This window comes from Taeniopygia guttata, chromosome 11 (genome assembly GCF_048771995.1).
Source record: "Taeniopygia guttata chromosome 11, bTaeGut7.mat, whole genome shotgun sequence".
Classification (NCBI taxonomy): Eukaryota; Metazoa; Chordata; class Aves; order Passeriformes; family Estrildidae; genus Taeniopygia; species Taeniopygia guttata.
This window is the reverse complement of record NC_133036.1, coordinates 16,560,878-16,573,471: the sequence shown is the minus strand read 5'-3', so window position 1 is coordinate 16,573,471 and position 12,594 is coordinate 16,560,878. Positions and strand designations below refer to the sequence as shown.

Here is a 12,594-nt window from a genome sequence, read left to right as displayed (position 1 = left end):
CTTGACTTTTTGCTGTCTCAACCAACTTGTTTTGGAAAAGTGCAGAAATTTCAAGAGTACTTCTTTTCAAGGCTATAAGCTCACTGAAATGCCGTTTTACTCAGAAAAATTCTGATCCAGTTTAAAGTGCTCTTCAATTATGCAAATGACTGTATTGCTGTTTAACAGTTCTCACTTTTTCAGAAGAAGTAAGTCAAAATGGAGTCCTTTTTATAGTGTCAATAGGTGATAACGACATTTTTTTTAAAGTATCAGTTGACATCCAGAACTTGATCTACTATAACGTTACCTGTGTTCAAGGACACTTTTTAGGCATATATAGAGTTGCAAAAAAACTTCCAGGCAACCAAAACCGAAACACTGCCAGGCTGGCCAAAACAAAAAAAGACAACAGAAAACAAACAAAAACTCTACAAAAATCAAAACCTGCCGTACCATCTTTAGTGTAGTTCAGATGACTAACAACTCAAGCACTTTTACCTTCTTGAACATGCTGTCTGTGACTATCTTTTGCTTTAGCCTGTTGAATTTTGAGTTGCTCCATCAACACTCCATTTTCTTCCAAGACCAGCTTGGCCTGAGTTTGCAGCTGCTGCCTGCAATGATAACTAGCTTGTAAATAAAATGTTACTCAGAAGATACGTCTGGAGAACAAACACAAGTGATTTTCAACAGTGTAAACATACAAAATCGTATTTGAACCTCCTTAAAAAACAGATTAAAATCCTTATTGAAAGCAATATCAGGACCTGAGGTAACCAAATCTATGCAGATACTAACACCTGTATGTGGCAAGCACATTTTTCTCCCTCTCAGGATTTTTCATAGAGGTGCACAGAGAGAAATGAAGGAGAAAACAATTTCTATTTCTGCTCCTTGTTTTTCCTATGTGAAATGTGTTTGGAGAATTGTTTACCTGGGGTGATTTTTTGGTTGGATTCTGGTGAGGATTGTTTGAGCCGGATTGCCAATCCAACCCACCTGGGCTGGACTCGAGAGAGGGTCACGAGTTGTGTTAGAGTCAGAGAAAGTAGTATGTAGTTTTAGTATCCTCCTTTTATATATTATATTAATCTATTTTAGCATAGCTGTAATAAAGAAATAATTCAGCCTTCTGAATTGAGTCAGACATCGTCATTTCTTCCCATTGGGTTCGCTGGCATTAACAATATCTGTATTTCTGCCTCATTGAAAGTATGTCTATGCCACTGGGTGAATCTGCAGAAAGACTTAAGATATGATGCATGCTGTCTCTTCCAAAGTCCTCCTCATGTAGACACAGTGTCATCTTAGCCCTTGCATGCAACTACTACCTGGGCCATGGGCGCAGAAGAATTTTTATGTTCGCTCCTAGTGGATGCTGTTCCAAAACCTGTTCCAACCTCCTTGTGAGCAGAAGCTCACCCACAGTAAGCACAACAGTGCAGGATGAAAGCTCTGCAGTGGCAGTGAATGCTCTGGGCAGCAGGGCTGGCACCAAAACCACCCCTGTGCACTTGGACCTGAGAGAGGGAGGAGCTGAGCCCAGCCCTGAGCCCCACCAAAATCCCCAGGGAGCTCTGCACTTCCCAAGGAAAAGCCTTCCCTTAGCCCAGCCAAGGGACTGCACTCAGCTGCACGCCTCCTCCTCCTCCCAGCCACATCTTCTGTCTCCCAAGTATATCTTTGCCATCTCTCAGGCAACAAATGAGAGAAAAAAAAAATTTAAAAAAATGGAAAAACCCTAACCTCCAACAACTGCTTAACTTCATTATGCATTGTCTCATTTAACTTCATTTGCATTGCCTTTCTTCTCAAAAACATCAAATTCTTCTAATGCCACATTCCAATGCCCTTTTGTATTAGTGGAAAACTGATGTAATTGGCACACTGTAAAGGTATGTAACCTGCAATATTTAGGATGGAATTACATGGCCTTCCAGTGCAAAACCCCACATTCATATTTAATCTTTACTCCAAAATTATTCCAGGCATTGCAGATCAGCTTTGCAGACATGACAGTCATGACGCTATTAATTCCTCAGAAAAACAATGTTTGAAGATAAAAAAATTTTCCTTAAGATCTGTAATTCTACAAGTTTGTATGAAATAAGCAAAACAATTTTTAACTTTGAAATTAATTTTTAGTAATGTAACTTGCCATTCTGTAGGAGTAACAAAGTTTTTTAATTGCTCATGCAAATCCTCATTCTCCTTCACCAACTCTTCAACTCGTGCTTTAAAATTCTTCATATCCTCCTGGAAGACAAAGGACTTAATATCAAATTCTTTATAATCATTTTGCTTTAATTTTTACATCAGGGAAAATTTTTATAAGTACACATACTTAGGTGCCTTCTAGTTATTTTCATAATAGAATATTATCTCACTACTCACTCATCTCTAATTCAGGTGTGCATGTTTTATTTGTAAATTGTTTCATTAATCTAGTCATATTTGATTAAAAATAATCCTGATATTGTGCCACATTTTTGCAAGTTGTAGACCCTTAGAAGATAGGTTTAAAAAGCTGAATTCTGGAAATTATTGGATGATACTATCCATTTTCAGTAGGAGTGACATGGGTTTGAACATGGTAAAACAACACAGTGAATTTACAGTAATATAAAAAACCCTTGCTGTTTTCTGCTTATTTTATGGCTAAATTTTTTGAAGGAAATACATTTGTACTCTAAAACAAATATCTATTTTTCAAAGATTCAGTGACAAAAAATACTTCTAAAAAGCAAAAAGAGTACCCATTCTTTTCATACCTAGAAGTAGGTATTCTTCTACCACAAAACCCACAAGCAGCGGCAAGAGCACTGACTTCCCATCATGAATGAGACAAATTTCTTTCTACCACTGACTAGTTAATGGCTTGCTCTGTTTTCAGAGCACATCGTGCGTATCTCAGTGTATTGCATGCTCCCCAATGTGAAAAGGCTGAAAAAACAAGCAAGCCAAGTGGGATGAGACAGCACAAACACAATGCATGGAAAAGTAAAACAAAGTCACTTTAAATTTTAGGCAGAGAACATCATTGGCAAATCCCTTAAAAAAATTCAGTCATTTATTTCTGCTTTGGTGTGTATTTTTTCTAAATGGCAACTTGCCTCATGTTCAAGAATAAAATCTTCCTTTTCTCTTATTCTATCTTCATATGCCAAGAGAAGAGGTGACAAATACTTCATATCCAACTTAAAATTAAAAAATAAATACATGTAAATTAATTACAAGCCATAATTTCATCTCTATTTTTTACTTTAATTTAATTAATCTACTTGGCTAGAGACTATTAGTTTTGAAAGCTGTTAAAGGGGTTTCATGTATGACTTGCAGACTAAAGTGCAGAACTTATACAAGCACACAGACCATCATATGCAGAATGATGCTGCAGAAACACTTCACAGCACTGTGTTAGGAGCAAGCTTTGGAAAGGAGACCTCATGCTTTCCTTGCATCTTTCTTCTAAAAAGCAGCTTTAACTTATCACTACATGTAACACAGCAGAATATGGATGCAAATGAATACAAAACAAGAGTCAAACACTATAGCATTTACTACTGCAAGAAAAAATTATCCCAGATTCATTAGTAAGTGGGAAAGGAATTTTTACACTCTCAAATCTGCATCTTTAATACTAAATACATATGTATGTGATTACTGGCTATTTTGGCTAAAAAGACAGAGCAGGAGAATTTTCCCATTCTGTACAGTTCTCAGTAACAGTGAGGAAGGAAAATATAAGATCTGATTAGTCTTTCAAGGAGAAATTGTTTTTAGATATTACAAATGCATTCCCTTTCACAAACTATTTGCCTTCCCCTTGTCAGAAATTCATAGGCTGCTACTGGATCCATGACCATTCCAATAATCAGAAATATTAGGTTTTCTTGTAGCATAATCGCAAAAAAAAGTAACAGCAAAAGATTACCAATTCAGATTAACAATCAAGCAATAGACCTTGAAAGACTTTGAAGCAAACTATATGCTGGACAATTCTAAGTGAAGATGGCATTTATGATTCTCATAGTAACAATACTTTTCAATAGTTCAAAGTTGGGGACTATGTGCAGTTTGCAGCTTACTGTACATTCAACTGGAACTGCACACATGCATGATAAAGTTCTGCCATACATATTTTTCTGCAATAAAAGAAATGTTTATAATATTCTATTATTATGTCATAGTTTGGCAGAGTAAGAGCTGAATACTTTGATTCCAGTAAAGAAATTCTACTTCTTTGCTTAGAGAGGAAGGAACAGTTAAGTGCAAATATTATTTGACTTACCAGCCATGGTGGTGGTGGCCCTTCCATGGGGAAGCTTTTCAGCTTTGCATTCTAGAATAGATATTTTAAAAGATACTGATATCACTTCTTGCCTTTTGAAGCACCAGCAATTGTCCACTGCAGTCACAATTATCATCCCAAACAAGCTTATGTTTTCATTACATGTGTTGCATATGTAACACACACCCAGTAAAACCAACATTTCAGTATCTTACTGATACAAAATAATACTGAATTCTTAATATTAGACTTAATGATAAAGACTTATTTTAAATTTCAGGAAAAAACTGCAATTTGTAGACTTGATGGCAAATCTGGAGAAAACAGTCATAAAAACTCAAAAGATTAAATAACAGACAACAGGACATTTCAGTTGAAACTGTCTTGATAACCAAGTCTCACCTCTTCTTGGGACAATGACCTGAATTTAGTTTGATAGCGACTTAATTCCACATTTAAACGATGGACCACCGTTTTCAAAGCATCATTTTCATCTACCAGTTCTTGTGCTTGTTGTCTGAGAGACAGTAATTCTGTTGCCTCCTCTATTAAAACAAATATGCAATAAGAAAGTTCCATTAAAATTCAAGAAATGTTCACAACAATTTATTAACTGTAATAAAAAAAATTAAATAAGCTAGAATAATAATTAATAACTTCTCTCAAAATACTGTTATGGAAAAATCCCATGAAAAACTACTAGCAAAAAATCCATTATATTTCAAAATACAATTAATTATTAACAAGTAATAAACAATTAAGTAATTTTTTTAATCATGTACATATTGCTTGACAAAAAGGAAATTTCTACAAATGTAGAAACACTGTTTGGAAACTACTTCTGCATACATACTTGTCTAAATCAGTGACTTGAAACCTGCTGCTAGAGGAAAAGGTTGCAAGAAATTAGAAAAATTGGAACAAGATAACTACAGAATAGCTTATATGTTTCTCCCACCTCCTCTAGGTGAGTTCTCTGCAGCTTCTTTAAGTCTTTTGTTTTCTTCTTCTAGTCTCTTCAGCTTTAACTGCTGTTCTTCTATGAGCTGCTTTGTTTCCTCATATTGCTGGACCACAGCTTGGTATGCCTTGTTCAGAGACCAGTTTTCTTGTTGTAGTTCTCTGAACTTTTCTTTGCTTCTATTTTCCCACACTTGCCTTGCCCGAACAGACACATCTGTAATGCCACAGAACAAGGTATTTAAATGGCATCCAGACTGGAACAGGAGTTTCAGCAAATTACAATCCATTTTTTCTAATATTAACACTATATATGAGTCCCACTTTATAAGATCTAACTCAGCTCATGACTCCCAAAAGGTAAGACCAGAAACAACAAAAAAAAGCGGATTTGGAAAGAGAGCTGTGGAGTGACTGCAAGTTCCCATCTTTTCTCTCAGACACTAAAAACATTCCTTCTTTTTCCTTCTTTTAATGGAAAAGATAGTGTCAGTAGATCTCTCTCTTCCAAACACCAGTGATTGAAGAGGTGAAACTGAAATGTCCACTGCAATAAGCAAAGTCTTTGTGCCCTGCATGGACTAGTCAGTATTCTTGATCCCTGCAAATTTTAATCACCCACACAATGAAAACTTTGCCTTCCTTCCCACTGAACAGCTTCAGTGTTACTGAATAGAAGTTACTGAACAATTCTTACAAAAGTAAACTTCTAGATTATCTGCAAAACTGTGTATATAGTGCTGCATCAGAAAAACTGATTTTCATATACACATGCATATTAATAAAGTGAAAATGTCTAGCAAAGTCACAGAAAAATCCAAAGTACCTGGGGATGGTGGGGGTTTCTCATGTATCAGATTTTCAGCTACTAATTTTTCTTCCTAGCAGAGAAATAAAAAAGGAGATAATCTATTTTAACAGGATCACTGTTGGCGAACTTAAGAAATAAAACTTTTGAAGGTGTTTCTTTTGTATCAACTATATTGAAGATTGATTTCACTGCTGATAATACACAACTTACCATCTACTCACCTAGATATCATTTTATCAATTATCACTGCCATCAGTCACTTGTGGGCACCTGAAACTCACTATTATCTTTAGTAGTCAGAAATGTACCATTCTCAAAACAGTTTTTTTTACAGCTGACATAAAAGTCTCAAACACAAAGCTTCTTGACAAAACAGGAAAGGTATTCTTCCCACTTGTTAGTTTGTAGAGTAAGACTTTGGACTAATCAATTATGTCAGTCCCTAACTGGGTATCAGCAAATCAATTCAAATGTAATATGTTTTTCAGAGTTGAAGAACTTTGTTCTTGTTTTACTGGAAAAAATACAGAACTATTTGTACATTTTCAGAAGGTTCTTTCACCAGGAAAGAATTACAGGGTCATTTATGCTGATGTATTTACTTGAGGTGAAGGTGATGTAGAGACTTTTTCCATGTTTTTAAACAGCAGTGAAGTTTTGTAAGGATGTGCTGTCATGTAATTTAACACATTGATGATACTGAGTGACACCAGTGACTAAATGAGACAAAACTCATGAACAATTTCAAAGAAAAAGATATGTGGTTAAGAACTTGTAGAAAAGAAGCTATGATAACAATGGAAGAACTGACTATTTTCATAAACAATCTTCTGGCAAGTTGATCTGAGAAACTAAATTTTTGGGTATTCCATTTCAAGCTTAAGAAAGCAGTCAGATCAGCTCAAATAGAAAACTGTACAAAAATGCAGTAAAGTCATTTCAGAATTTGAATATTAACAGTATGAGCTATCTCTTGCTATAGCATGTTGTCTCTCATTCTCAGTTTCTTACTTTCACATGAGGAATAACAGACAACATACTATAAAAAAACCCAACAACTTTTGTATGACCCATTTACCTACATAGTTGCATTTTTTTAAAAATGAATGATTAGCCATTCCTGTACTCCAAAAGAAAAAGATTCCATAGTGGCAATAAATTGGTTTTCTTTTAAGTGACTGCAAACCTATCAGCTTTTTACGACACCCTATTTTCTAAAATGCATAAATCAACCTTTATAAAAGTCTTACCTTTAAATTCAAGCCCAGATTTTGGTCTTCTGTTAAAGAAAAACAGATCTTTCAGGCAATTAGAACAAAAATTATTTTAAGCCCATAAGCTGTAAGGGTTCATAAGGATATGTATGCACACACTTAATAAATGCAAGAAAGTCCTTCCCAAACCATAGATTAGATCACTAATTTTCCATTAACTCTTCCATGGTGTATCAGGACACTGATGCGAGACCCCACTTTACCTCACATTGGATAGGTGCAAGTATGGAAGAAATCTTCCCTCTTTATGCAGGTTTTAAATTTTCTGTAACTATTAGAAATCGTGAAGTATTTAGTAGTATTTCTTTAACTGCCCTTTTAAAAGGAGTATAATATTACAATATAGTATTATATTTATTTTATTAATTTTTTCCCCAATGGTATTAAAAGGTATAGATAGCATTTTGACTTAAAGTAAGCTAACTTACCTTCTATTTGCACACTTGACTTATCCACCACCACCTGGCACTCAGTTTCATGGGAAGAAACCTCTTTCTTGTCAGCATTAGAAATAGATGATGGTGGAAACTCCTCCTATGTAAAAATAAGACACACCTCTCTAAATCATGAGATCACTCTTAAAATAGCCCATTGATGGTACCCTGATATCTGTTTGACACATTTAGTGTATTAACATCCCAGTCTCATTCAGAATTGCTGACTAATATTTTAAAATAGTAAAATACAAGATTTGTTTCTTCTCTTGTTTTCTTGGGAGGATTTTGTGGCTTTTTTTGCGTTGCTGTTGTTTAGGGCTCTATGTAAATAAAATTGAAACGTTACAATGACCAACAGGAGGTCAGCAAGTATGTGATTAGTTCAAGTATTCTCTGTCACCTTATTTGATTACAAGAGTCCAAGAAATTATTCTCTTTTGCTTGTTTGCTGGGGTGTACATGACCTTGATTATCAACCATTTATCTACTGTATCACTGCTGTGAGGGATTAATGAACCATTGTTAAGATTCTCTTTGCTGGTTTTCCCACTGATCACACAAAATATGTTTCACATATTTTACTCACTCCCTCCCACCTTTTTTTTTTCCTTCCCCTTCTCTCCTCTTACCAGCCAATGTCTCTCCATCTTGGGGTGTTTTATGGATTCTTTCACGTTTTGGGATTTGTGGTTTATACTCTAAGACTGATGGCTCTACTTTACTGGTGCTGGGTTTTTTTTTTGAAGAAGCATTTTTTAAGAGATTTTTATTGCCTTTTTGCTACTCAGGTACTTCTTCCTGTTAAATTTTTGTCTCATTTTTGATTTAACTTTAAATGTGCCTTAGGAGTATTAAGTTCATTGCTGGCTAAGACAATCCAAAATTATAGCATACAAAAATTCCCTGGTCTTCAAGAAAAGATTCAATTACTTTGTTTGATTCAGAATCTTCCCATTTCTGTATAGGTCTGTGCTCATTAGCACAATACTGAACCATTAACTAAGCTTTCACCATGTAACAGTGCTTTTAACAAACCACCTACTATGCAAGTACCATGCTCAATATAAATTATTGGACATTTTACAAGACTATGCATGATAATTATATACAATATAATTATGCACGATAATTATATACAATACCAATGTACTCCTAATAACCAGAGAGAAAGACTCAGTGACAACCATCAAACCTACCTAACTCATATAAATGAAACACAAAAATCAGCATGTGAAATAAATATTGAATACATGCCTAAAGACAAGAAGAGAATGCAAAGCATCTGAAATATTGACATGCATTAATATATTAAAACATGGTAAAGGAACAAATGCATTTAAAAATCTTACTTTTTTAGTTTTGCAGGGAACAGCATAAATAGCATTGGCGCTAAAGCTTCCTTCCCCTTTCTCATTACTCTTACAGCTGGACTCTGCTTCTTTATCAGCATCTGAAACATATGTATCCATGTCCTCTTCTTCACCATAACTGCCCGTTATTTCCAGGGACTGTAGAGGAGACCTGTCACAACCATCAAGTCTCCAGTCAGAGCTGCAAAAAGCAATTTAATGCCCGTTTCAGCAGTGCCTACTCTTCAAAATAATTCAACACTAGCAAAGCAGAACCATCAGTCTTACAATATACACAAATCCAAAGAGACAGACAGACATCTAAGCTTCTGTTAGCTGCAAACAAAGAATGTAGTTGTCTTGCTTTTGAGACAAATTTCAGGAGAAAACACCCTGGAATGAGCATTTCCTCTAAAGAGAAAGTGTCGCTATAGGACACGTGAAAGCACGATGCAAGCCACTGCTATTTGCAAGGTGAAAAGAGGGAAGGTTTATTTTCTGACTCCAGCTTTATACTTTTCCAAAGGTGACAGTGGACTGGAGAGTGAATGTGCCACCTCTCCAAAGACATTGGACAAACTACTAGTACATTAAGTTTCTCCACCCCTATGAAGGAATGAAAATCAATAGGTTGTTTACAGAAAGTTGTGCGAGAAAATTCTCTAACAGAATGTAAACTCAGAAGGCTTTAGAAAATCTTGAGAATCAGGGCAACAAGAAGGGGCTTCAACAACTCCCTTTTCTTCTGCCAATGAGAGAAATGGATACCAGGGGGTGAAAGTGAAAAAAAAAAAAAAAAAGGATACCTGCAAGGCACAGAACCAGAAAAAAAAAGGAAAGAATAAATGCTAAATATTGAAACTGTGGAACTGCAGCTGAGGCACTGCAGAGGGGGCTGGGCAGCAGCAGCCCAGCTCCCAGAGACGCAGAGGGACCACCCGGGATTGCTGACTGGAGCTGGCTGGTCCCTGGGCCTGGGCTGTGCAGAGGTCCTGGCGGGCACACACTGGCCCTGGGCTGCCCGAGAGCAGAGCAGCAAGAGGCCAAGCCAGCAAGCTCAGTCACAGTGCCAAAGCAAAAATAACCATAATAAAAAAAAACCCCAAAGAAACCAGCCAAACAAAAAAAGCCAAACCAACCAACCAACCCAAAAAAACAAGAAGGGAAGGGAAAGGGAAAAGGAACCCAAATCTAACAACTAACTAAGCAAAAAAACCCACCAAAAAGCAGCAGGCAAAACCCACAGAAACAGCAAGATCCCTGGTCAGTGTGTCCACTGGAATGAGCCCATGGCCCTCACCCCACCCCAAATTCCCTCCAGACACCCCAGCTTGGCTCCCATTCTTCACAACAGTCCAGAGGCAGGGAGGACAGGGGCTGAAGCGGGGATAGCAGCCACCCTGGGCACAAACTAAACCAAACAGATCAAAAACCCCAAAATGGTATGGGATAATAAAGCATCTCCAGGACAGTGTCTATGTGTATACTCTAAAATATACAATTAACACTAGTACTACCCTTTCATCTCTATCTTAAAATGTCAGACTAGAGATAGAAGGTTCCTAATTCTACCAAAAAGACAGTTTGAAATAATCAGACCAAAGGAAATATCTTCCATGTAATTCAAGTGATTCCTCAGTTCATCACATTCTGTAAAATTGATCGTAATTGATAGAAATAGCATATGATTTTGCTTATGACTGTTGTACAATCAAAATCTGCCTCTCTGAAGATTGCTTGTGTGACATCACTTTACAAGAAATGGAATAAGGATTGTCAGACACTTCAGACTGAATTTATGATATGGTAAGAAAAAAGTAAGTATCTGTAACAGTAGAAGTTTGCTGTCGCTCTTTGGTAAAGTTGATCATTGAGAGATTCCATTTCTAATTAAGGTATCAAACCAGAAAGCATACACTACCCTATTCTGAGCTCTGTGACTGTTGCATATGGTTCAAAACATTCTTGTTCCAAGAAGGTGGAATCACTTTCAGAAAGGGATCTCTGCCGAGGCTGAGGAATAGCAACAGTGCGCCCTGTTAGTGTTGTTGCAAGGATTGCTGCTGCTAGAGCAGACCTGGAAGAAAACAGAACAGAGCAATGAAGCAATACTGAGGCTTTCTCTGTGCTCCACATTTGATACCTTTTCCTTTGCAAAATGGCTTTGCTATTTAACCAAAGCAAAATGTTCACAGTTAACAAGCATAAATACTACTGAATGCTATGGGACTGGTTATAAACTGGTTATAAACCTCCCAAAGCATAAAACAGCTTGCTATTGTAATGCAGCTATCCATGAGTACGGTGCAATATCTACTGGTTTTCCCAAATCACATCTGTGAAGATCTTGGAATACACTGAGCTACTTTCCCAAAATTCACATCAATAATTTACAGTATTTAGCATTCACTTTAGCCATAACAATACTTCCTTGTGTTGTGTTGAAAAGGTTTTCCATGTCCTGCTATTTTGTCTCCATTATTCCCTACTCTAAACCTTTTACTGATGATTCTGAAGTTGTTAATAAATCTTGGCACACTGCAAACCAGGACAAGCAAACAGAAGTGCCTATTTGTGTGATGCTGTGGAGTACTGAGAAGGGTATGATGAAAAGGAAAACTAAGCAGCAACTAAGACAAAAGAATTGAAATGCTCAAAACTGTAAAATGAATGACAAGAACTTGAGGCCAAAAAATAAGAAGAAATTAGCTAGAATGAAGTAGGAATGTTACAGACACTAAAAAGGCCACGGAAAACAACCAGATTGTAGAGAAAGCATAGAATAAGAACTGTAAGAAACTACAACTTAAAAATAAGCTGCATTTTTCCAATCCAGCATGGTGCTACATGTAAGTTTTTTAAGTCCTTGGAATGGTAGCAAGGTTTAATTAATGTTTTTCTAATGAGCTAACACTTCCTGATTTACAGCACTCGTGCTGCTGCAGTCCTACACTCTACTGTAGTAGCCAAATTAAAAATTCCACTAACTTTAAATAGTCAATTCATCTTTAATGACTCAGATAAGTCACATGTTCATAACAGTTACTGTCCTGAAGATGTACCATGCTTAGGAGTGGGGAAAAAAGTTCAGAATGTGAAACTGCCCCCCCCAAAATATATTCTTTTTATGTAAAGTTTTGTAAATATTGTAAAGACAGACTTCTAATCAGATTTTTCTAGTATGCTACAATATCTGATGAAACAACAAAAATATATAAAAAAAAGGAAAAAAAATTTCAAAAAACCCCCCAAACCAACACATACCTGGGCCTTTCTGGAGAAGGGTTTGGACTACGAGGGGGAGGGGTGCGGGGAACTGCAGGTTTAGGAGCTATGGTAGCAGCAGGGACCAGGCCATGAGCTATATGTTTCTAAATGATTTAAAATAAAATTAGTTGACAATGACTTTAAGCATTACAATGAGAAAAAACACAGAACTGAATGTGCACAGAAACTAACAATGCAAAATAATACAAAAAGGTGAACAATT

General features: G+C 36.3%; 1 protein-coding gene across 11 annotated transcripts in view; it reads right to left on the bottom strand.

Moving 5' to 3' along the window:
- The window catches only part of CEP89 (centrosomal protein 89), a 41,433-nt gene that overhangs the window by 26,980 nt on the left and 1,859 nt on the right, over positions 1–12,594 (bottom strand). For 4 of the 11 annotated variants that reach the window (XR_012057727.1, XM_072934307.1, XM_072934304.1 and 1 more), the window contains exons 2-13: positions 12,369–12,475; positions 11,026–11,181; positions 9,105–9,306; positions 7,747–7,852; positions 7,295–7,323; positions 6,060–6,114; positions 5,232–5,450; positions 4,676–4,818; positions 4,274–4,324; positions 3,096–3,179; positions 2,137–2,238; positions 481–592 (exon numbers count right to left, since the gene is read on the bottom strand). Coding sequence is in view for 10 of the 11 variants with exons in the window: in XM_072934307.1 (XP_072790408.1) it covers positions 481–592; positions 2,137–2,238; positions 3,096–3,179; positions 4,274–4,324; positions 4,676–4,818; positions 5,232–5,450; positions 6,060–6,114; positions 7,295–7,323; positions 7,747–7,852; positions 9,105–9,306; positions 11,026–11,181; positions 12,369–12,475 (1,366 nt within the window). In the remaining variant the exon portion in view is untranslated. Of the gene's footprint in view, positions 1–480; positions 597–2,136; positions 2,239–3,095; positions 3,180–4,273; positions 4,325–4,675; positions 4,819–5,231; positions 5,451–6,059; positions 6,115–7,294; positions 7,324–7,746; positions 7,853–9,104; positions 9,307–11,025; positions 11,182–12,368; positions 12,476–12,594 lie in introns of all 11 variants that reach the window. The other 7 variants (XM_030282347.4, XM_072934305.1, XM_072934306.1 and 4 more) reach the window with 7 other exon arrangements.